The following is a 25,000-nucleotide window of genomic DNA, read 5'->3' on the forward strand; positions in this document are numbered from 1 at the left end:
GACTGACGCAAGGGTGTTTACCACTTTTCCAGGAGAACAATTAAAGCAGTGTGGAGAGTCTCGCAAGTTCAGGACTGTGAATAGCTCCAAACATTTGGGTCTTCTGAAGAGAGTGGGGGGGGGGGGTGACTGGAAGCCCCCCACTGACTCGGCAAAGTCAGGTAACACAATGACGTGCCCGCTGTCAAAAAAAAAAAGAGCTTTGCACTCACTCACACTGCAAGCAAAGTCCGATATTTTAAGAAGCTCCACACTTTGTATTCAGACCTTCTTGTTGGTAGACCACCGCCCGCTTCGTCCATGTGTCGGTTCAGCGTTGTTCGGCTCCCCCCCTTGAGTAGTTTCTCTTCACATGTTTTTTTTTTTGTTTTGTTGTTGAAACGCTCAGTCAAGCAAAAACACTACTTCCTCTGCTCCTTGACACATTTTAACACACCACCCGGGAGTATTTTGTAAAGTCCGAGAAGACTGAACTCAGGAGCTCGGAATTAGGCGATCAGATGTTTTTCAGAATTTTGTCTGTTTTGAAAGTCACTCACAAGCTGGCGTAGAGGCCATCATAAAACGAGATTTTCTCCTGTTTTTTGGAACGGCAGGTTCACGTCCATCCTCCGTTCTTTGACAGACCTTCAGACCCAGACGAACTTTGACAGACCTTCTCCTCCAGACTCAGCAGCACGTCCTGCGTCTATCCAGGTTTACACCTCCGTTTTGGTGCATCTCCGCCTCCTCGTGACACAGCTCCTGATACACGCCTATTTTTATGTGTGTGTGTGTGTGTGTGTGTGTGTAGGGGGGGTTCTTTCTGCTCTCTTCTTGTCACAGCTTGCTGGTGACAAAGTGATTTGCGGGATCTTGTGAGCTCAGTTAACATTCACCCCACCCTGTTCCTCCTCTCACTCTCAAGCCTTTTTTCTTCTGGTTCCTCGTCTACTAATCGAGCGCAGAGCTCTCCGCCCAGGAAATGAGGCTAACCCTTGTAGCTTTGAAAACATCTGCTCTGCTGCCTTCTAGCGCACGTTATAGACCAGTGGTTCTTAATCTTGTCGGAGGCAATGAACCCCACCAGTTGCTCCTTCACCGAACCCTTCTTCCAATAACTACTAACTGCAGACTAGACTGTAGGGTTGACCTCTGTGGCACAGGATCCACCAAACCCCTGAGACGACTCACCGAACCCCTTGGGTTCTGTGGAACCTAGGTTAAGAACCACTGTTATAGAGGCTTGATGGAATGGTTGCCCTCCAACTAGGTCGCCGTTGTGGGCCGACCTCATGGCTGACATGTCGAGCTGAGCGCAGCGCCGGCGTCTCAATGACTGACCACCTCATTTATGCAGTGCGTGTGAAAGTCCAACGTCTGCCAGGCTACAGACCATAAAAGTCCTCATCTAAAAGTCAAGCTTTTTTGGGGGGAACTCTATCAAGGCTGGCCCTGATGGTGCATCTGGCTTAGGCATGGTAGGTAGGTACGTAGGTACTTTTTAGTTTAGATTAGATTAGATTGGACTAGATTAGATTAGATTGGTTTGGGTAAAATTAGATTAGATTGGACTAGATTCGATTAGATTGGTTTGGGTTAGATTAGATTACATTAAACTAATTCACTGCCAGACAATGTGCAAAAAATGTGTCCACTCCAGTGCTAGGGTTTTTTTTTGTGTCATTGTCACTCAAATTCCAGGACCCACAAAATATTGAGATTTTTGGACTACATAAACATTCAATTCAGCAGAATAAACCTTAGATTATTTTCTTTCATCAGAAAAAAAGAGTTAATTCCTAAATGATATGGGTCTGAAGTTATCTTAAATTGAAATGGGGGCAGCTGTCCAAAATACAATGCCATACATACAGTCAGTGCCAGGGTTTTTGTCATTTTCACTTACATTACAGAATATTGAGTTTTAGGATTACATAAACATTCAATACAGTGTTAGAAACCTTCAATTCGTTTGTTTCATCAGAAAAAAAGAGTGCATTCCTAAATGATATGGGTCTGGAGTTACATGAGTTTGAAATGGGGGCAGGTGTCTAAAATACAATACAATACATACAACTGAAGCTGGAACAAAGTGCTAACATGGACAAAAAGCAAATTCTGCCCCCTCGTGGAAGGGAAAACACATTGAGGTTTGACCAGCGCTTTATCGGCACCACCCGCAATAAAAAAAAAAGAAAATTGGGAATGGCGCTCCACGTCATGCTTTTCAATTCCCAAATAAATTAGGGAATGGCAGTAAATGACTTGCATTGGATTAGATGAGATGATATCAGAATCAGAATCATCTTTATATTAGATTACATTACATTACATTACATTAGCCTTTAGTTTGATTGTGTTGTTAGGCGAGGATGTATGAAGGCATTTCTAGCTGGCTACCTAGCTAGCTAGCTATCTATTTGCTACATATTAGCTCTCTAGCTAGCTATCTATCTATCTAGATATCGATTAGCTAGCTATTAGCTATCTACTAGCTAGCTAGCTAGTTTTTTTAATCTATTCCGTAAAATTTCCTCCAACAAAATGAAGAAACTAACCACTTCTGTTCCTTTTGAGTTGTAAACGACCCATAAAAGTAACCAGCATCACTTTATAAATAAAGTGATTCATCCGGGAACTCAATCAACTTCGATGGACACATTACACTGTTTGATGTGGCACGTTTTGAGGAAAGTCTGGTCTGCCTTCCTTTTTTTTTTCCCATGAGCGTCACTTGTCATTCTACCACTGTAAAAGAATGAGCCATTCATCAGACGCTGACAATCAATGGGTTTCTTTAACAGCAGCAGAAGCCAGACAAAATCCCCCTCAAACATCTGCGCTTAACACAAACAAAAAGACAAAGATCATACACACAATTCCACTGAGTCAACAGAGGATTTCGTGACAGCAAGCAAATGAAATTCTCGTTGCCATCGAAATAATACTAATAACAATATATTTAATTCCTAAGCGCCTTTCAAAACTCTCAAGGTCACTTTAAAGTACTAGGATCTGTTTTTCTGTGGGTGAGTAGCGGCAACATACATTTTAATAAGTACATTCTATACGTATAGCAGTATTTTGTTTCCATCGTTCTCGGTTGTACGTGTATATTTATGTGGTGATATACTGCCCCCTATCGGAAAGTCAGGAATAAAAGCACATCCTGTTTGGCTGTGCGGGATTTAGGACGAAATATAAAACTAAATTGTACTCGTACAACATAAAATCAAAAACATAATTTGAAATAAAACTGCGGGTATGTGCGATATTTTGTGTCCACGATTGTTTTTGTGTTTATTTTTTTTACTTATCAGAAATGTAGGGAAGATGATTAGTGCCGGTGACGTTACGTAGGAGTCAATCGTCTATTGTTTTTGATGTATTTTATGAATCACGAGTTTGAAATAAATCACTCGATTTGGATAATTATATTATTAAATATTTCATATTTCACACTGATATTATAAAAAAAGACGTTTTAAGTCTGCCCTTTCTCTCTATATTTAACGCACACATTTTTTCAATAATAATTCATCACACATTTTCTACTACCATAATAAAGTGCATTTAAATAGCTTTGAAACGATGTATAGATTATTATTCTATGACAAATAATAAGGAAATAGTGGATTTTTTAATTTTCAAAATATGAAGGGATTTTCTGCCTGTGTGTAATTACAGTTAAAACAATGAAAATCTGTGATCGAGTTATTTATTACAGTTTAAACTATCATAACCTTCTTAATTTTTGGCAGATGTTAACGAGTAAGGTACCATTTAGTTGACTTTATATTAAATAATCTGCATTCTTCAGTATTTGATGCCTAAAGCGAAATATAAGCGAAAGATTAGCAAATATCAAAGATCGAATGCAGGCAGATATTCGTCATAAATCAAAAATGGTTGTCAGTGGATACTAGGAAAGAAAATTGCGAGCTCTAGAAATACATATGCTTATGCTTCTTTTTGCTTTAAACTTGGCAGTTATGGAGAAATATATATATTATACCACTTTTATTAGTTATGAAAACACAACTTACTCACATTTATAAACTGTAGTGTTAGCAAAAAGAGCGTAAACTTCAATCCATTTTTTTTCTCCTGTTTCTCGTGGTTGTATTCGGAAATTTCAAGAACCAGCATGGAAGGAAAACGTGTAATACGTCATTATAAGCTGCATAGCTTGAAAAAAAAACACGAAAAACGATTATATATTTCACAAAAATGCAATGATATACGACTGCGAGTTCACTGGATAGAGACAATCGCTGTAGAATACTGTATAGGTCACTGTAGCGTACCTACACGAATAGCGTCGTGAATTGCACTTTTACGTAAGGAGTAACGCTTTTTGCGTTGTTTCTTGGAAGCAGGAGCCAAACGTCGCCCATTTGTTTGCCATGTTTTTTTTTTTTTCTTCCAATATAGACGGCAACGAATAAATCATACTTGACTTTTTGCTGGGGAGGAGAAAGGAATTCGAGGCGATCGAGCAGAGAAAAACATCAGGAATTCGTGTGATTTCACACTTGGGTTAGTTTGGAAGTCGCAAAGTTGCTCACTGTTACTGACTCGTCCATGCGATGGAGAGGTGAGTGCACACAGTTGCGCATTTCAACCTTATGCCTTTTATGTTCATTGTAAATTTAAATTTAAATGCAGGGTTTAATCCATATTGCACAAGCGTATAGAGATTAAACGTAAAAAAGATAAGTAAAGACATTTTTAAAAATGTCAGAAAAAATACATTCAACACACAGAAAAACGGCTCAAAACATGTTGCAAAATGAATACAGTGATACCTCGGTTTTCGACCATAATCCGTTTCAGAAACCTGTTCGAAAACCGAAACAGCACTTTCCATTAAAATCAATGTAAAAAAAATTAATCCGTTCAAAATCTGGAAAACTTTTTAACTATTTCATCGCATAAACCAGATAAAGACTTAATAATAGAGCAGGTAAACGTGTAAAATCCTTTAATAACAAACTTTTATTTTCACCAATTCTTAACATCAACATTAACATCTGTACATATAAATCTCTCCATCTTTCTGCCAGGGGGCGTGGTGACAATAGGTGTCAAAAATAAATTCAAGGACACAGAAAAACGCCTCAAAACATGTTGGAAAATGAATACAGTGATACCTCGGTTTTCGACCATAATCCGTTTCAGAAACCTGTTCGAAAACCGATTTGTTCAAAAACCGAAACAGCACTTTGCATTTAAATCAATGTAAAGAATCTTAATCCGTTCAAAATCTAGAAAACAACTTTTTAACTATTTCATCGCATAAACCGGATAAAAACTTAATAATAGAGCAGGTCATGTGTAAAATCCTTTAAAAACAAACTTTTATTTTCACCAATTCTTAACATTAACATCTGTACATATAAATCTCTCTATCTTTCTGCCGCGGGGCGTGTTGGCACCTATCCCAGCTTTCTTTGGGCAAACACAGGGCACACTAACTTTTCAAACCATCCTCTGCTTGCTTTAAAATCATACTATTCAGGAGATCTTAACCAAATATGTCAGCATTTTCGCAAAAATAAAACGATATTAATATTAATGCGTCGGTCACAATGAGACAATGAGGAAGACATCTAAGGAAGTGACGGGGTGGTCGAGTGATGCATTCAGATGCACTCAGTTTGGTTGAGAACCAAATTTCGGTTGTATACCGACGTTCGAAAAGCGAAAACTCAAACACTACAGACTGTGGTTTTTATTGACTTATTTGTCTGCGCAGGTGTTAACCAGGCTCGATGGAGAAATACGAGAAACTGGCCAAGATTGGAGAAGGTTCTTACGGCGTGGTCTTCAAATGCAGAAACAGAGACACCGACCAAATTGTGGCTATCAAGAAATTTGTCGAATCGGAAGATGATCCCATGATCAAGAAAATTGCACTGAGAGAAATACGCATGCTGAAAGTAAGCAAATGATACAAACTACCACCCATAGGTGGCGATGTGTTTTCATAACTTTCCATACATTTGAAGATTAATGTAATTTTTTCAAACTTTTAGAAGGTGGGGTTGGGGGGTCAACCTCACATATCATACAGGAGTGGTCCATCGATGAAAAGGTTTCTTCAACTGTCATCTGTACTTCTTTGAACGTGTCGGACGTTTCGCTTCTTATCCGAGAGGCTTCGTCAGCGAACTATTTTTTTTTTTTTGCTGGTAGCTTTGGCCCTATATATATATATATATATATATATATATATATATATATATATATATATATATATATATATATATATATATATATCCCTACTGTCCAGACGTGGCAGTGCCAGACTCTACGATGATAGCTCTCCCGCTCTCAGGTTGGGAGCAGAGCACTATTACCTGAGGCTAAACTGATGACTTCTATTGTCCTGGCTGATTATGGGGTTCTACGACTGACCTGATTGCCCCATTTGCTCTAGTATCACCTTCATCAGCATAACTAAGCCGACGTGGTCTAAGAAGTCTGTTGTAATAACGATCCAAATTAAACCTCACCCCACCACGGCGATTTAGTGAAGGGCTTTGCTGTTTTATGAAAATAGCTTCTTTTACTCCCCTTTCAAAGCATTTATTTTTCTAAGATTTTAACCTCATTGTCATCAAGTGAGTGGTTGCTAGCTTTTAGCTGCATATGTACCGCAGATTGAGGCCCGCAAGTATTATCCCTGCGATGTTGATAAAGTCTCACCCTAATGTATTGCTCTTCAACATATTATCCATTGTGACTGACTCTGCATCTTCTGTTTGCCCGCAGCAGCTGAAACACGTTAATTTGGTCAACCTGCTGGAGGTGTTCCGTAGGAAACGACACCTCCACCTGGTCTTTGAGTTCTGCGAGCAAACGGTTCTCAACGAGCTGGAAAAACACCCCCGAGGGTGAGTGGCAGGCTGCAATCCAGCATCGGGAAAAGCGTCAACATCCATTTGCTTTGCTACTTCTTCGTATTGTAGAGTAAACAATGTTGCATTTCAAGCTCATGTAACTCCAGACCCATATAACTTAGGAATTAACTCGAATTCCGGGACCCACAGCATATTGAGTTTTAAGACTACATAAACATCCGATGCAGCGTAAGAAACCTTAGACTATCTTCTTTCATCAAAAAAAAGAAACGATAGTTAATTCCTAAATGATATTGGTCTGAAGTTATATGAGCTTGAAATAAGGGTGGCTGTCCAAAATACGATGCAATACATATGTATTGGTTTATATTGGGCTTTAACAACAGCTGAAGCTGGAACAAAGCGCTAACATGGAAAAAAAGGGAAAATGCTGCTCCCTTGTCGAAGGGAAAAACATTGCCAGAGGCCATGGCTAGCGCTTTATCGTCACCCAAGCAAAAAAAAAAAAAACGAATTAATTCAAGAATGGGTTCAATGTGAGATTTGTCTCATGCAAAATTGTCCATCTTGTCCTTCCACAGTGTTCCAGAGGCTCAGCTGAAGAGCATCGTATGGCAGACGCTCCAGGCTGTCAACTTCTGCCACAAGCATAACGTCAGTAAACACAAAAAAAAAAATCCACCCGAAGGTCTTTGTGCATTTGACCCAACCACTTTTCATTTCTAGACATAATCTTTGACTCTTCTCTTCAAATTGATCCAACTTTATTGACTATTGGCAAAGACCGTAGAAGTCACACCCTTAATGAGAAATTGAAGTCCGACTCAAGTCATGTGACTCCACCGGTTGTGCCAGCGTATAAATAGCACCAACGCTGTGATTGTGGTACGGTGTTGAGTGTCACCACCAACATGAGACGTGTCTTGTGTTTGTGTTGCAGTGCATCCACCGAGACGTCAAACCCGAGAACATCCTTCTCACCAAAACCGGCGTCATCAAATTGTGTGACTTTGGCTTCGCTCGGATTCTCAGTGAGTCATTTGTGTGTGTGTGTTTGTATGACTGGTCTTGTGAGGACCACTAACGTTTTATACCATACGTAGTGAGGACATATTTGACAAGTGAGGACCTTTTGACGGTCCTCATATTCATTCTAAAGGCTTCTATATATGCATCTGTTAAAGTTTCAGAGAGGTCCTCACAAATTCATCCAAAATATTTTTTTTGTGTGTATTTTCATTTCACTCGAATACACACACTTTTAACTCACTGTGTGTGTTTATGTGTGTGTGTGTGCGTGGTTAATGAGAGGAAAAAGTTCATACCACAAGAAGTAAAACGATATTTTAACCAAATTCATAACAAGGGTGAGGACTTTGAATGTAGCCATTCAGAGTCCTCACTCCTGCTGTTATTTCAGTTTCAAGTCGACTTTTTATTTCTTTGTTTTTAAACAAGTTCAAGTGGGAAATGTGGTGTTCAAATGTAACACTAGTTCTTCTCTAAACTTATCAGCAACGGTAGTCCTCACTCCTTATCCAGAGTTATTGGACATCACGAAACCATTGAAACAGGAATGTGTGTGTGCGTGCATATATGTGTGTGTGTGTGTGGCCTTAACGTGCATTTACCAAGTGTAATGACTTATTCAGCACAGTCTCCTCAGTTTCAAAACTTCACCCCGAGTCAATTAGCGCGACCCTGTGAGCCGTGTGGACCGTTGACCCATCCCTGCGTTGGGTTTCCGGATTGTGTTACCAGACGTGCTGTCATGTAGAGACTCAAGTGTCCTTGTAATCCCTCTGCAGGGTTGTCTTAATTAATGCCGTGAACAGACAGTAAGTCCCTGTCCCTCCGTGAAGAAGGAATAATGTGACTATGGCTTACTGGAGGAACTAAAATCTATCAGTCCTGAACCCTGAAATTTGAAACAATCAAAAGCAGTGCTGGCATATTCATGCCACCGCTCAGCAGAGTCTCCTCCTTGATGAACGTCGTGGTTCAAAAACGCTGAAAATGTACATGTGCTTTTGTTTGTCTTCCATGTTGTGTACTCAGCGGGACCGGAGGACGACTATACGGACTATGTAGCGACACGCTGGTACCGAGCACCTGAGCTACTGGTTGGGGACACTCAGTACGGCCCCCCCGTGGACGTGTGGGCCCTTGGATGCGTCTTCGCCGAGCTCCTCAGCGGGAATCCACTCTGGCCCGGGAAGTCCGACGTGGACCAGCTTTATCTTATCCGCAAAACTCTCGGTATGTCGCCACCTATTCCCCAAAAGTGGAATACCCTGAAACGTGGAAGACCCTGATTCTTCTCTGGTTTCAGGGGACCTCATCCCTCGACATCAGCAGGTGTTCCGGTCCAACGTTTTCTTCAGCGGAGTCAGTATTCCTGAACCTGACACCACAGTATGACTCATCAACTTTACTTTCTCCAAACGTCCTGGACGTTGTGGAATTCTGAAGTGATCACGCTATGTTCTTGTAAATAGGAAACTCTTGAAAAGCGATTCTCCGCTGCATCAGCCCTGGCTCTTCAAGTCATGAAGGTATGGCAGCATTTTCCACACGCCCTCGACTGGTCGCCAATAATCCAGAAATGACTGTGTCTAAGTGTGAAAGGAGAGGCGCTAGTTGAGCTAGCTGTCTCAGACAATCATAAAAAAATAGATTTATCAATTGCACCAATTGCCTGGTCCACTTTAAAACACACCTCAAAACTCATTTATAGTCTTTAGTAAACAATTTTGAGGGGGGCCTAAAATTGAACCCTGTGGAACACCATACGATCGTCACCCAAGTAGGAACTAAAATATTCAGTGTATTAGCTAACTAATTATCTATCTATCTATCTATCTATCTATCTATCTATCTATCTATCTATCTATCTATCTATCTATCTATCTATCTATCTATCTATCTATCTATCTATCTATCTATCTATCTACCTACCTACCTACCTACCTACCTACCTACCTACCTACCTACCTACCTACCTACCTACCTACCTACCTACCTACCTACCTACCTATCTATCTATCTATCTATCTATCTATCTATCTATCTATCTATCTATCTATCTATCTATCTATCTATCTATCTATCTATCTATCTATCTATCTATCTAGGCGCGCGTGGCTGCCGCTGCTCACCCACAGACAAACTTATCTTATCTGTATTTGTTTCTGCGTAGTCGTGCTTGGTGATGGATCCCTCACGAAGGTTGTCGTGCGAGGAGTTGCTAGCGCTACCTTACATACACGAAGAAGGCGGTGCAGCCTGGGCCCGCGAGGGGGAACAACGTCCAATGAGACGCCACGAAAAAGGACCCCGTCGCAAACAGATAACGGTGAGTGGGAGGAGCCAAAAATGCATGTAGCATATTTTCATTCCAAGTAGTACATCATTTTTATGTCAACTGAAAACAATGATCACGTGTACATGCAGATGACGGTGGTATTCGTTTTTGCAACGGAACATTTTTTTTCACCAAAATTGGCTTATTTTGAATTTTATTTGTTATTTTTTACCAAATTGATTTAGATTAGAATAAAGGCAATCTTGGCTGATACCATTTTTGTTGCTGTATCTAGGCTCAATATCTGCCACAATTAACAAACAGCAACATGTCGCTGACGCCGGATGTCAAGAAGCCAGCAAAGCAGAAATATCACCTGCCCAACATTTAGCCAATAACCAGAAGCCATCTTGCTTTTCTTCTTTATTTGGGAAAGACATTCCCATTTGGTAACGCTGGAATTTCACTTCATTTTAACTCATTCACTGCCAGTGCCAGGGTTTTTGTCATTTCCACTTCAATTGAAAGACCCACAGAATATTGACTTTTAGGACTACATAAACATTCAATGCATTGTAAGAAACATTAGACTCTCTTCTTTAATTAGAAGAAATAGTTAATTCCTAAATTATATGGGTCTGGAGTTATATGAGCTTGAAATGGGGGCAGATGTACAAAATACAATACATATTGGTTTAACAACACCTGAAGCTGGAACAAAGCGCTAAGATGGAAAAAAGAGGAAATGCTGCCCCCATGTGGAAATGAAAAAAAAACATTACGTGAGGTCTGGCCAGCACTTTATTGGCACCCAAGCAAGAAAAAAAAACCGAAAAAAATTCGATAATGGCGCTCTACGTCATATTTTCAATTCCCGAATAAATTCAAGAACGGCAGTTTATGAGTTAATTGTGGCACTCAAGTTGATATCAAGTCAAGCTATGTACTGTTGTATTTGCTTGTGGTGCGTTCAGGGACTGCATCTGAAACATGCTAACGGTACATTCATGGGTTCATAATTACAGCGAACACTCACATCTGTATGTGAAGTCAACAACTTTGTTCGAATGTGATATTTTTATTAGAATACAGCTAAGCTAATCATTAGCCTTGATTTTTTTTATTTATTGTGTAGTGAATTGATATATGTAAACAATGATGTCATTAATGCGACTAATGAGTCTGTCTTATGTAGTTTTAATAAAACCTGCCAAGACAAGATGTTGATGTCTTAATATTAACAATAATCCTAAATTAATTATATATGCGATCACTGTCTGATTGGTGCGCCATTTTGGTATGTGTTTTGGTAACTAGAAAGCGTGACATTTCTGTCTACCAGGGGTCGTGACCCCACGGCTCATGAACCATATATGGCTTTTTTGATGATTGTATTAACTAAATTCGTATTCCTGCTTTTTCGCTGTGTCATTTCCTGTTTGGTCTGCAGTTGACAATCACCCCACATTCTTCCCAATCAAAAACAGTGCTGGCATATTGGTGCTGCCGAAAAGGCGCAACCGCTCAGCACGGTTTTATATATATATATATATATATATATATATATATATACACTGTCTCACATCTCCTGTCTCACGTAAATCCGCTTCAATTCCAAGCCGCGGCAGTTTGACATTTGCATCGGCGCTCTGCGCCATAACGGTGTATAAACGGATTAAAAGAAGAAGGGTTGGATGGATATTTTAATGACAAGTTGTTATCGTTACAACTCTTTTCACTCGAAAATAGCTTACTTTTTACTTGTTATGGCGTTCAAGAGCACCCATGGCAATTACTGCCCTGTATGTTGACTTAGCTTTAAAGGACAACCGACACCTGCGGACAAGTTGCATCCATCATTTGTAAAATGCCTTCAAATGACTTCTACGGAGCGCATTTTATAAAGATTCCACCGCATATAGTTACATTTTACATTTTAAGACTGAATATTCATGAAGTCTAGTTTTCGAAGTTGGTGACGATCTCCTAAGTGACGTCACGGAGGGAACGCCCGTGACCGAAAAAGCGACACACAATGCATTTTGGGTACTTTTTTTTCGTCTGAAATTAGAAGGAAAACTGTGTGTCATAGCCAATTGCGGTAATACGCATAAAGAAGGTGACACAAATTCCCAGCGGACAAATCAGACCATTTCCAACGGAGCTTGTGCGCCATCTTGTGCATTTTCTGGGCGCTACATTAGAGTCCAGACGGCTCGAATTGATACGGTAGGACTTCTTTAATCGATTGCAAACATGTATGCTTTCCTCTTCAGAACTATTTGAATCATATTCAGAACTGGATGAGTAACAAGAAAGCATCTTTTTCCGAATCTGAACTCTCTGAAGCCATTGTTTTGATTCTGGAGCAAGGCAGTTTGTGACCAATCGTGACGTCACGAACAAGGGGGCGGGACTTTCTGAATCTCCAAGCTCATTTTGTGGCAGTTTTGCGACACTTAAGTCATTTTTATTGGTGTTTTGCCTTTGGCTAAAAATATCAGCCTGCGTGTTTTGGGTATTTTAGATGCTATCAAACGTTTTTCTGATGTCAGTTAGGAAACCAAAAAAGTGGTGTCGGTTGTCCTTTAAGATGAAATTGGGCTTATTGATCAACTTCCTTCCGTGGACCCGAAAGAACGCCATCTTTAATGTACAAGCATCTTTTAAAAAGCAAACCCCCCACAGTCAAAGGCGTCAAAATCGGAGTCGCCCTCAAAGTCGAAGCTGTTGAAGTGGGTGTCAGAGTCCACGTCTTGGTCGCACGCGTGAAAGGAAGCCGCGGCCGCCATCTCTGAGAAGCCTCCCGAGCCAGCGTGGACCGTCTCGGACGCTCTGCCCGCCAGCGGCGAGCAAGAATTGAGGTAGCCCAAAGCCGAGGAGGCCGCCGCCCCGCCCATCAGGAGGCACACCGCCCTCACCGCCCGGGCGTCGCTACTGTTGCCGTGGCGAAGACAATCGGATACCCGGTGAGGAGGGGTCACCGAGACGCTACGCAGGGGCCGCCGAGGTCCACCCGTTGCTGGAAAAAGTCAGAAGTCATTCAATCATACTTGTGTCTGCGAGTGTCCACAAACTGACCGTGGCTCTGATTTCTCTCTCTCAGTGAAGCGCCTCTCTCTGAAACGTGCGCTGACGGCGGCAGAGGGCTACTCTCGCTCGGCCGGGGCGAAGCGGGGTCCTTGTCGCTGCCGGAGTCGGGCGGCGGGTCCCTGTCGGTGATGCAGCGGGTGATGCTGCGCTGCCTCTGCAGGTAGGCGGGAGACATGACACCCTGGAAACAAATGCAGACAGCCACGGTTAGCGCAACTGGCGGCAATATTGAGTCATTGGTTGCCGTGACAACACAAATATAATAATAGTAATAATCCATTTCATTTCCAAGCGCCTTTCAAAACTCTCACGGTCACTTTACAGTCACTGGATCAGTCTTTTTGCGGGTGAGCTGCGGCAGCCACACGCGCTACCCTTCACTCAACCCGGAAGTAACTCCATTAGATAGAAAGCTACCAAGCTAGCTAGCTAACAGATAGCTAGTAGATAGACAATTAGCTAACTAGCTAGATAGCCATATAACTAATAGATTTCCAGCTACATAGCTAGCTATCCTGATAGCAAATAGATAGCTAGCTAGGTAGCTAGCTAATAGATAGCAAATGGATAGCAAATAGGTAGCTAGCTCTTTAGCTAGCTAGATAGTAAATAGATAGCCAGCTAGGTAGATAGCTAATAATCAACAACAGACTCAATTTGATCCTCTCTTTCATCTGGACCTGCTTCATGTCACAAAGAAGGTACAGCAAGTGCTGAATAATGAATGACTCTGTGTCTTTGTGTTGTCATATTATTTATTTAGTTTTTGTTTTGTTTTTGTTTTTTACTTTATGTTACTTCCAGGTTGAGTGAACGCTGGCGCGTGTGACTGCCACTGCTCACCCGCAGAAAAAAAATATCCTGTGACTGTAAAGTTTTTTTTTTTATTTAAAGTATTATTATTATTATTATTAATGGAATTTCAATCTCTATTTGCTATACATTTGCTATTTATTTGCTATGTAGCTAGCTACCTAGCTAACTATCTATTTCATACCTTTCAACCCGAGGCATTTGGCAATCTTATAAATAATGGCGTATGCCCTTACAAATTGGTGACTCATCTTACATTTTACATAGCGCATGTAAAATGAAACAAAAATAACTATTAAAAAAAAAAATGAATTTATTGGTTATTATAGCCTGATTCAATCAAAGAACAATGTCTTCAGCTGCTCAGCTACATCGTGAATGTATTTAAAATTTTAGAATGACTTTTGTTGTCATTATATGTAGCGCTACCAAAAAAAATACTTTCTCAAGCATTGCGCAATGATACAATATCACAACAAATCGATTTACCGTCAATAAAGCAATTTTACCGAAACAGGTATGATCATTTATCTTTGCTCGTTTTTTTTTGTAAAGGTGTTTAATATTTCTATGCGAACCTTCATATTTATGTTTTGCTTAAAATCTTCCTCATTATTTTATTTGGAATAGTTTGTCACAAATCACTTCCGTGAATTCCGTGTCACGTGTTTCGATGTTCGTGCGAAATCGCGCGAGAGAGAACGATATCGTCTGTTCAACGTCATTAAAGTTTATATACTTTCGGTTAACAAGGTGCATACGGTACGTCATTAGCGTTATTAGTAGTAATTTGCTTATTTAGGTGTTGCCGAATAGATTGTGTTAATGTCGATTGTTGTTTTAAATGTCTTTTAGTTTTCACGGTGTTCCACAATAAACGTTTTGGACATCGGTACGAAGCGCCATCTTTGACCGGGGTAGATACAGTTCGTCAAAGTACACTCGAACAAAATGTCATTAGGAAATAACACTCACCTCTCTCACTTTCCGAATCAGCTTCATCCACAGACTGCGAAAGGGGAAAATGACAAGTAATTCGATATGAATTCTATGCGAGAATGCATATTTTTCTCGTTTCATTAGAGTAGTGATTAAATTCGTTATTCAAATTTGGCTCATTGTGTGTTTTGGGAGTAATTTCAGTTTCCTCCTCGGGGAACTTTGAGTTATGATGACTTTTATATCGTCCATAAATGTGAATGATGATAATGACGACATCAATTTTATTTGGTTGTTGACTATATGCTATATTGCAGCGACACCTACGTGCAGTCGTCTGGGTTGTCGGCGAGCATGAGCAGGAACTTGTTCTGCTGCAGGATGATGGCGAAACAGCAGTCCCTGCGACCCCCCGCTGGCAGCCTGGGGAGGTCCAAGATCTCGCGGCCCTCCACAATCATCTCGCAATGACTCTGCAGGTCCACCACTTGGTCGGGTGGAGATTCGCCGTCGCGGCACACCAGCAAGCTTCCTTCTAAGCTTAAAACCACGTACTTGTCCTTCCACTGTTTGAACATGAAGCCCCCTGCCGAAGGAATGGAAACACACTGTAAGTGGCTTTTTTTTCAATATCTATATTTTTTTGTTCCCCCCAAAAAATCACACGTTTAAAAAAAACTACATGGTTATTAACTTCACATCATTTAAAAATAAGCAGTTTGTAAAACATGACTTCATGCAGCAAGTTGTGTTTTCCGGTGTTCCTCTCTTGGCCCCCCGAAAGGCCGCATAATGTAGTCAAACAGACAAGAGAAAGTACAGGACACACGTGACAACATCAGATTGTGAGCGTTCCAGACAGCTGTTCATCCTGTAATAATCGTGATGATAAAGATCTGCTCTACTTCTCTACGCGGAGGCTTCAACGTGAAAGGGATTTGAGAAATGAGAAAGACAGCGAAAGAGGACAGACAAAAAGGTTTGATTTAAAGGACAACCGACGTCACTTTTTTGTTTTTTAAATGACATCAGAAAAACGTTTGATAGCATCTAAAATACCCAAAACACGCAGTATGATATTTTTTGTCAAATGCAAAACACAGAAATAAAAATGACGTAAAGTGTTCAAAATCTGCAAAAAATTGAGCTGTGAATTGAACATTTTCAGAAAGTCCCGCCCCCAGTCCGTGACGTCACGCCAAGACGTCTTGCATTGCTGTAGAATCCAAACAATGGCTTCAGATTCGGAGAATATGCTTTCTTGTTACACATCCACTTATGAATATGATTCAAATAGTTCTGAAGAGGAAAGCATACATGTTTGCAATCGATTACAGAATTTATTCCATGCCATTTTGAGACAACATTGGGGCAACAATGGATCACTAGAAAAGAGGCACAAAATGGCGCCCTCCAGTGGCCACAGGCTGATGAATTCCTTATACGGAGCTTGGACTCCCTCTTCTTGCGGCTTTTGGGTGCAACACGGTTCTCAGACCAAACATGTACAGCAAAATACATTGACGTGATAGAAGGACCGCTACAATGCGTCTTTTTTACGGTCAAGGGTGGTCCTTAAGTGACGTCACGTACAGACTCTTCACCAACTCAAAAACAAGACTTCCTGAATATACAGAGCGAGTCTTAAAAGGTAAAATCTAGCGATATGCGGTGGAATCTTATTAAAATACGCCCAGTAGAAGTCATTTGAAGCCATTTTACAAATTATGGACACAACTTGTCCGGAGACGTCGGTTGTCCTTTAACAGTATGTCATCAAACGTATTCAGATATACCTGTACGTCGCTATCAGTTCTTGAAAATATATCAACTCATATTTTTCACCGTGTCGTTTCGGAATATCCATTATACAAGGTATCAAAAAAAAAGCTATTTAAAAAAACAATCCGATATCTTACAAGAGCGACAGTATCATCTGTTCACAAATTCATATTCATACATCATATGGACTGAAAATTGCAGAGTAGCCTACCGTATTTCCTGAGGTAGCCCCGGTGAACGCCGCCAACTGCGGTCATGACTGCTCCAAAATACACAAATGACGGCCAGCCAGAACGTGGGATGCTGGAAAAGAGGATAAAAAAGAGAGAGAGAAGAGTGAGAGGGAGGGCGACGGAGAGCGAGAGCAGATAATCCCCTCCATTTAGGCTTGCTTGCTTTTTTTACTCCCAATGCTTGGAGTGAGACTGCGTCCACAATCATCCTGCCACCCCTCTGGCAGATTAAAACAAGGATTAGCAAACGGACCACAGCTGGAGGCCAGGAACAATCCCAAAATAAAAATATCTCTCTCTTGATTGACAGCTACAGTAAATATACAGTATGAAGGTTGTCGCAGTGGCCAATTTACTCTTTAATTCAATGTAAACTAAAAGTATACCGTATTTTCCCAATGAATGGTGTATTTTCATACTTGTTTCCATATATAAGGCACACCGCCAATGAATGAAAAAAGTTCAAATATTATGTATAAATATAGAAAAGTACAGTATGTATTTGACAGGTGCAATTTCTGTAAAGAGATTCATAAAGGAGTAAAAGATAACAGAACATTATCACCAATTTCATACAATGTATCATTATTGAAAAATTATCAGTCATTGTTGTTGTTGCTTTACTTAACTTGTGACTGGAAGTGTCCTTAAGAGTTTTGAAAGGTGCTTATAAATGAAATGTATTATTGTTATTATTATTATTATTATTGGTATGTATTATTATGATTATTCGTATGTATTATTATTAGATGCTTATAAATGAAATGTATTAGTATTATTATTATTACTTATCAATATTATTGGTATTTATTATTATTATTATTTATTATTATTATTATTATTATTATTGTTAGGCGCTTATAAATGAAATTTATTATTATTGGTATTTATTATTATTATTATTATTGTTAGGCGCTTATAAATGAAATTTATTATTATTGGTATTTATTATTATTGTCATTGTTATTATTATTATTGGTATGTATTATTATGATTATTTGTATTTATTATTATTAGATGCTTATAAATTAAATGTATTATTATTATTATTATTGTTGTTACTTATTATTATTGGTAATTATTATTATTATTGTTAGGCGCTTATAAATAAAATTTATTATTATTAGTATTTATTATTATTATTATTATTATTATTGATATTTATTATTGTTAGGCGCTTATAAATGAACCTAATGAAAGTATTATTATTATTATTGGTAGGTATTATTATTATTGGTATTTATTATTATTGTTATTATTATTATTATTATGCACTTATAAATTATTATTATTATTATTATTATTATTATTATTAGTGTTAGGCACTTATAAATGAAATGTATTTTTATTATTATTATTGGTATTTATTATTATTATTATTATTATTATTATTATTATCAGTAGTAGTATTTATTTTTTAATGGGTCAAACGTCATAGTGGTATCTGTACTTTGTATCTACTGGTTTTAGTGACTACTCAAGTGTGGATTACTAATACTGTATCCGATTGGTCCGGGGGGAAAACAGCTGTTATGAAACATCCATATTTTTATCCCTTTCCGGTTATTGAAAAATACGAAAGATGCTTTCATTGTGTAAAAATCCAGAAATTCTCATGCGACATGTTATTCCTCTGCCTGGTGCTTTTGTTATTTTTTTGGGGGGGGGATTCCCCCCTCTTTTTACTGCTTGCAAAAATAACATATGGAGATAATCTTCCGTTTTTACGTGTGAATAATGACAAACAGAAGACGGTAGCCATTACTCATCAGAATTCTCGCTAGCTGAACTGAACACATGTATGACAGTAAAACCAAACAGATGTTTCCATACTGCTCACACATTCAGACAGAAATGAAAGAAAATAGGATCATCTTTATGCATAAATCAAAATAAATCAGAACAAAACAGGCAATTCGTTTTAAAAAGGGTCATATTTTAATTAAACCTCCCAAAAATGTGGTTGTGGTTGTTAGAATTTTTTTTTATTTTTGTTCTTATGATGTATAATGTTTATTTAAAAAATATGAATGATATTCCGGCGAAAAAAAACGGTAAAATGTTTAATTTAACTGATTTCAAAATAAAATTCCACTTGACCGGAACTTTTCTTCTCGGAACGTTTGTTTCATCTCGAGACTTTTCGGACGGACTTGTTTTCTTGGTTGACTTTGCTTTTACCGAGTAGATATATTTGTCATAATTAACTTTACTGCTAATATCTAATGATGAAAACGCAATCGAAAATATCTCAAAATTATATTTAACCATTTTTGCGTTACCCGTCCAAACTTTCTTGTCTGCAGTACACATCTAAAAATGTGTAAAAATCGTAAAGAATATGGCCGGTTGACAGGTATGGACATCTGATTGTCATAATAATAGTCACCATTAGGGGGCGCAAATGTCCGAACTCTCAAAGCTCTCTGGTCACGTGTTAATAGGTCACCGTGACGTGTCAACAAGTTTTTAGAAGGGCTGCGTTGATTTAAGTTGTGGGGTGCCTGGCAGTGTGTTTGCCTACAAATCGAGGTTCCATTTTATTGTGTTGCCAACGTGTTTTTGTGTACAAACAACAGTTTAGTTTTTGCTGTCTAGGCAACAATGTGCTTTGAAACCTCTTAATCCACTTTATCCTGGCTGCCAAATCCCTGTAGATCTTTCAATCACGCACGCACGTAGTCATTTACAACCCCGAAAGCCACGGAAGTCTTAAAACACCCCTCTTTGTTGTCCCACACCCCATTCCTTCCCCCCTCCTATCTAGTAGTAGTGCCACAACGACCATTGAAAAGGCCAGCCTGGATACAATGGGACTCTTTTTTTCTTAAGGGCCCGGAGAGGGGGGGGGGGGGGGGGTCATTCTTAAAGGGCCCCAACCTGCAGGACCCCCAGCGTGGGAACGAGAAGGGGTAGGGGGGGGTCGTGTGGGGGGTGATAGAGACATACAAAGGAAAGACACAACAAACACTAGCGCTTATTGATTAAAGTCATGTGACCTGTGCATGGTCAGGTGCAGGTCCCCTTAAAGAACAACCGACGTCTCCGGACAAGTTGCGTCCATGATTTGTAAAATGGCTTCAAAATGGCTTCTACTGAGCGTATTTTAATAAGATTCCACCGCATAGAGCTAGATTTTACGTTTTAAGACTTGCGCTGAATATTCAGGAAGTCTTGTTTTTGAGTTGGTGACCAGTCCGTACGTGACGTCACTAAAGGAACGCACGTGAATTTTAGTGACGGGCGAGACTTCCTTAATATTCTTCCTGAATATTCAGCGCGAGTCTTAAAACGTAAAATATAGCGGTGGAATCTTTGTAAAATACACTCAGTAGAAGTCATTTGAAGCCATTTTACAAATTATGGACACAATTTGTCCGGAGACGTTTGTTGTCCTTTAATCTGGATTTTATCCTAATTTGGTTTGAATTTGGGTTTTAGTCATTGTACTGTACTATATACTATATACTACCCTATACTATAGGCGATATGTGTGTTTTTTTGTTGTTGTTTTTTGGACGTGAATTTTTTTTGAAGCACGCTGGTCGATTGATTCCTTGTAGTTTTGTGCCCGGGTGGGCGGAGCTAGATCCAAATCCCCCCCCCCCCCTCCGGGTTGTTCGATTCAGGAAAACCTCCGTGGAGCAATTAAAAAGCCAATTGTGTGTGTGTGTGTGTGTTCATCCTCTAAAGTAAAAAGGACGAGGATGACGGAGAGGAGAGGAGAGGAAGGGGGTGCGTTTTACAAAGAAGCTGACTTGTGGAATTTGAGTCCTCCTCAAAAAGAGGAGGAGAAAAAGGAGAAGGAGGAGGAGAAAGGTGGAAGGAGGGAGGGAGTGGAGGAATGTACGCAGACTGTGACGGGACTAAGCGGCACAACAAGCACTCGTTTTCCCAAAAAAAGTGGACTCAAAGGATTTTTATGAACTTAGGAGTGACTTTTATTCGTGTGACGAAAACAAGTTTGGAGTAACGGACGAACGAACTTTCTTCCACTTGAAAAGTGCGACATGATGAGAAGATGATGGAACGAGCGAGGGTGACGATGACTCAATCGGCTTTTCGGGGGAGAACGCTCGTTTCCAAGAAGTTCGTCTCGCTCTTGCTTGTTGTCTTGACGCTCGCCGGTGGTCCAACGAAGGTTTCCTGCTTGCGAGGTTAGAAAAAAAAAAGACCTCTTGCTATTCTTTTTTTAATTTCTGATTTGAAAGTGGTGTTTAGAAATAGAAAGATGCTTTGATGTTCTTTTTTTGTGGTTTTTTTTGGGGAGTGGTGGCAGAGAATGGAGCAAAAGTTGTTGATGAGTTGATATGAGTTGAGGAATTTGAAGAGGTGAGGCAGGTAAATATCTGAATTATGACCGCCACATTCGAAAGAGGCTGCTTTGTCCTAAGATGGGACGTTTTGAAAAATGTATTGTGTTAATTCAAATTTAGAAAACATCAAAAATAGAACATTAAAGGACAACCGACGTCTCCGGACAAGTTGTGTCCCATAATTTGTAAAATGGATTCAAATGACTTCTACTGAGTGTATTTTACAAATATTCCACCGCATATACTGTACAGCGAGACCTCAACTTACGAACTTAATTGGTTCCCAGACAGAGGTTGTAAGGCGAAAAGTGTGTATCTAAAAAAAAAAATCCCATAGGAAACCATGAAAATGGGAATAATCCGTTCCCGGGTTTCCATAAAATATACTTTTCAACTAAATAAGCCTTAAAACTACACACAACATACCTTATTCTATGTATAATAAATGTGCTATTGTATCGCAATGAAAGAAATACACTGCATTGTATCATAAAGCCACTTTATTTACATTTGTGATGGTCATTTATGGCTTGATGGAAAGGCGTTGGAGGTCGAAGGTCAAAGGGAATTGTTGTTTGGAAAGAGAGGCCTGTAATTAAAGAAATAAACTGTGCTGTAAAATAAAGTTTTATTGACCTTTTTGATGGTTGTTGATGGCTTATGGAAGGAGAGTCACCTTCCATAAGGACTGTTGGTAACTTAACTTCTGGCGCTGTTCGGTCGTGTGCTTCCGCCGAAGATCACTCCGCCATCCGCGGTGGGTGTGTATTATGAAAATAGTGCTTATTATAAGGTTTAATTTTCATAAATTTGACGTTTGTAAGACAAAAAGTTTGTAAGTTGAGGTGTTTGTAAGTTGAGGTCTCACTGTAGCTATATTTTACCTTTTAAGACTGGCGCTGAATATTCCGGAAGTCTTGTTTTCGAGTTGGTGACCAGTCCGTACGTGACGTCACTGAAGGAACGCCCCTGACCGAAAAAAAAAAAGACATATTGTAGCAGTCCTTCCATCACGTCAAACATTCAATACAGCATTAGAAACCTTAGACTCTCTTCTTTCATCAGAAACAAATAGTTAATTCCTAAGCTATATGTAACTGGAGTTATCTACACTTGAAATAATAATAATAATAATAATAATCCATTTCATTGATTTATATAGCGCTTTAACAACAGTTGAAGCTGTAACAAAGCGCTAACATGGTCAAAAGGCAAATGCTGACCCCTCGTGCAAGGTAAAAACATTACCAGAGGTGTGACCTGCACTTTATTGGCACCCCTTGCAAGATAAACCAAAACCTGAATAAATTCGAGAATGGTGCTCCACGTCGCATTTTTCAATTCCCGAATCAATTCACGAATGTCAGTGAATGAGTGAAGTAAATTCCCCTGATTTGTCATGAATTCAAAACGTCTTTGGCTTCTTTTTCCCCAATGACAGATTTGGTGTTTGAGAATCAACTGGCTACCGTCCTGTCATCCGTGGGCAAACCGGTGAGGCTGGAGTGCGCCTTGTTGGCCACGGTCGACGATGATGAGATTCCGCCCAACGTGTCTTGGCTGAAAGATGGCGAGCTGCTTCCCTTCGCCGAATACGACGACTACCAAATGCCGGTTTTCGGCACGGGCCGTTGGATTGTACACAGCACCCTGAGGTAGGCGGCGTCACCAAATCTTGGGCATTTTCTATCTCTCTTCTTTTGGCACTGATTTTGGGCGAAACATCCGACTTACGACCGAGTTCCGTTCCGACCAAACAGTCGTAAGTCGAAATGGTCGTAAGTTGAAATCCGTTCAAGATGTTGACTAGAGACTCGAAGGCTGAATGACAGGCAAACTCCCCCTTGAAATGTATTCTTATTATTACTTCTTTACTAATACATTTCATTTCTAAGCGCCTTTCAAAAGGTCACTTTACAGTCACAGGATCAGTTTTCCTGTGGGTGAGCAGCGGCAGCCACACGCGCCAGCGTTCACTCGAGCCCAAAGGAACTCACATAGATAGAAAGCTAGCTCGCTCGCTAATAGATACAGTCACTAATAGATAGCTAGCTAGCAAGTTAGATAGCTAAATGCTAGATAGCTAGACAGCTAATAGATAACTAGGTAGCTAGCTTGAAAAAAACATAACTGCAAGTTTCAAATGGTCAGTCAATCAAATCTTCCACTCAACAGGATTAAAAGCGTCCAACTTTCAGACATGGGAACGTATCAGTGCTCAGTGGATTCAGGAAGCGAGCGGATTTTATCCACGAAGGGAAGCATCCTGCTGGAAGGTGAGTCCACTTTGACCCCTAAAGGAGTCTCTACAAACCCAAACGCGTCATCAAATCAATGACTGACTCGGTTGCTTTCTTCATCAGGTCTTCCCCACTTCTCCACCGAGCCGCAGCACATGTCCGTGGTGGCCAACGTGCCGTTGAGCCTACACTGCGTGGCGCACGGACCGCCAGAACCGGTCCGAGTCATCTGGCTTCGGGACGGTGCGCCTCTCAACACCGTGGACGACCCGGTAGCCCTGTCGCCCTCTACGCTCAACATCACAGGTGCAAACCTTACCGCCATCAAACAGTCGATCCTCAAGGTACTAACTACACCACAGGTGTCAAAGTCAAGGCCCGCGGGCCAAATCCGGCCCGTCACATCATTTTTTTCGGCCCGCGAAAGCAAATCAAACTTGTTAAATTCCATGATGATTGCTAAAATCTGAGGCAAAATGTCATATTTTTGGATGTCAACCACAATAAAAGTCATTATTCTTGACTTCAGATTTGAAAACGAGTTATTCATAAATTTGCTGTGTGCTCTATATGTAATATTTGAAGGGATTTAAACATTCTAATGGCTTCCCCAAATTCATAACGGCCCTCGAGAGGAAACCAGAACTACAATGTGGCCCGCGACAAAAAATGACTTTGACACCCCTGAACTACACGAATAGCCCCTAAAAGCTAGCTAGCTAGCTCTCTATTTGTTATTTGCTATCTAGCTAGCTAGCTAGCTAGCTCTCTATTTACCATCTAGCTGGCTAGCTATCTATCTAGCTAGCTGTTAGTTATCTATTAGCTAGTGAGCTAGCTTTCTATCTATTTGAGTTACTTTCGGGGTGAGCAGTGCCGCTGCTCGGGCCTTGACTCGGACACCTTGGACAAGGAAAATAATGAACTGAAATTTTGGATCACAACTTTGGATATTTAGAAACTGAAAAACGAAACAAACAGCAGTCATTTTCGGACTTAGCGCAAATGGGTTCTTCAGGGGAGAAGACAACTAGCTAGTTTGAAGCCTCTGCGAGATGGTGCGGTCTGAGTCACGCAGCAGCGGATTTGGAGGCAGCCGCTGAGGTGCGAGGATCTTGTTTGACTCATCGGAACAATTTGGAGGAATGCTGACCGGGAATCCACACTCACCTCTGTGGAATGGACAGCTGCTCCAAAAAGTCACAAATCAACCTCCAGAGGGGCACGAACGTATCATGCACTGGGGGGTGAGGGGGGGGGGGTGACTCTGTACACCTGTACAGTCTTCTGGTTTGGACCATGATAACGTTGGAAACCAGATTATCTGGCATGACCACATTTGGGCATATTGTATGCAAGGATTGGATCGGAAGTCAGTCGGGACTCCTCAGCCTTGGCAAGGGTCACCTCGAATGCCATTCGACTTTAGTCA

General features: G+C 40.2%; 4 protein-coding genes across 8 annotated transcripts in view; 2 read left to right on the forward strand and 2 right to left on the reverse strand.

Moving 5' to 3' along the window:
* Window positions 1–599, reverse strand: part of tgfb1a (transforming growth factor, beta 1a) — a 15,343-nt gene extending 14,744 nt beyond the window's left edge. The window contains exons 1-2 of one of the 2 annotated variants that reach the window (XM_089012926.1): window positions 268–599; window positions 1–181 (exon numbers count right to left, since the gene is read on the reverse strand). The exon at window positions 1–181 is cut by the window's left edge and continues 415 nt beyond it. The gene's annotated coding sequence lies outside the window, so the exon portion shown is untranslated. The other variant, XM_089012925.1, reaches the window with a different exon arrangement.
* The window catches only part of LOC148888750 (cyclin-dependent kinase-like 1), a 45,420-nt gene extending 33,868 nt beyond the window's left edge, over window positions 1–11,552 (forward strand). The window contains exons 4-15 of one of the 4 annotated variants that reach the window (XM_089012928.1): window positions 597–696; window positions 794–1,464; window positions 4,417–4,579; window positions 5,741–5,924; window positions 6,760–6,881; window positions 7,430–7,502; window positions 7,789–7,879; window positions 8,907–9,107; window positions 9,181–9,263; window positions 9,347–9,403; window positions 10,048–10,203; window positions 10,448–11,552. In XM_089012928.1, the coding sequence (XP_088869054.1) occupies window positions 5,757–5,924; window positions 6,760–6,881; window positions 7,430–7,502; window positions 7,789–7,879; window positions 8,907–9,107; window positions 9,181–9,263; window positions 9,347–9,403; window positions 10,048–10,203; window positions 10,448–10,543 (1,047 nt within the window). In that variant the 5' untranslated portion in view covers window positions 597–696; window positions 794–1,464; window positions 4,417–4,579; window positions 5,741–5,756 and the 3' untranslated portion in view covers window positions 10,544–11,552. Of the gene's footprint in view, window positions 1–588; window positions 697–793; window positions 1,465–4,416; window positions 4,580–5,740; window positions 5,925–6,759; window positions 6,882–7,429; window positions 7,503–7,788; window positions 7,880–8,906; window positions 9,108–9,180; window positions 9,264–9,346; window positions 9,404–10,047; window positions 10,204–10,447 lie in introns of those variants that run through there. The other 3 variants (XM_089012929.1, XM_089012927.1, XM_089012930.1) reach the window with 3 other exon arrangements.
* Window positions 11,553–11,739: 187 nt separating this feature from the next.
* LOC148888752 (uncharacterized) lies at window positions 11,740–17,728 on the reverse strand. Its single transcript, XM_089013725.1, has 5 exons — window positions 16,991–17,728; window positions 15,325–15,583; window positions 15,034–15,067; window positions 13,234–13,426; window positions 11,740–13,174 (listed from the first exon to the last, which is right to left on the reverse strand). Exons 1-5 carry the CDS (start codon window positions 17,034–17,036, stop codon window positions 12,819–12,821), a joined length of 888 nt encoding a protein of 295 aa, XP_088869851.1. The 5' UTR covers window positions 17,037–17,728; the 3' UTR covers window positions 11,740–12,818.
* Window positions 17,729–20,842: 3,114 nt separating this feature from the next.
* The window catches only part of axl (AXL receptor tyrosine kinase), a 29,839-nt gene continuing 25,681 nt past the window's right edge, over window positions 20,843–25,000 (forward strand). Inside the window, exons 1-4 of the mRNA XM_089013726.1 lie at window positions 20,843–21,169; window positions 22,770–22,983; window positions 23,504–23,604; window positions 23,692–23,874. Of these exons, the coding sequence (XP_088869852.1) occupies window positions 21,034–21,169; window positions 22,770–22,983; window positions 23,504–23,604; window positions 23,692–23,874 (634 nt within the window). The 5' untranslated portion in view covers window positions 20,843–21,033. The remainder of the gene's footprint in view (window positions 21,170–22,769; window positions 22,984–23,503; window positions 23,605–23,691; window positions 23,875–25,000) is intronic.

The sequence above is a fragment of the Hippocampus bargibanti genome, linkage group LG14 (assembly GCF_051943395.1).
Source record: "Hippocampus bargibanti isolate YZ-2025 linkage group LG14, ASM5194339v1, whole genome shotgun sequence".
Lineage (NCBI taxonomy): Eukaryota > Metazoa > Chordata > Actinopteri > Syngnathiformes > Syngnathidae > Hippocampus > Hippocampus bargibanti.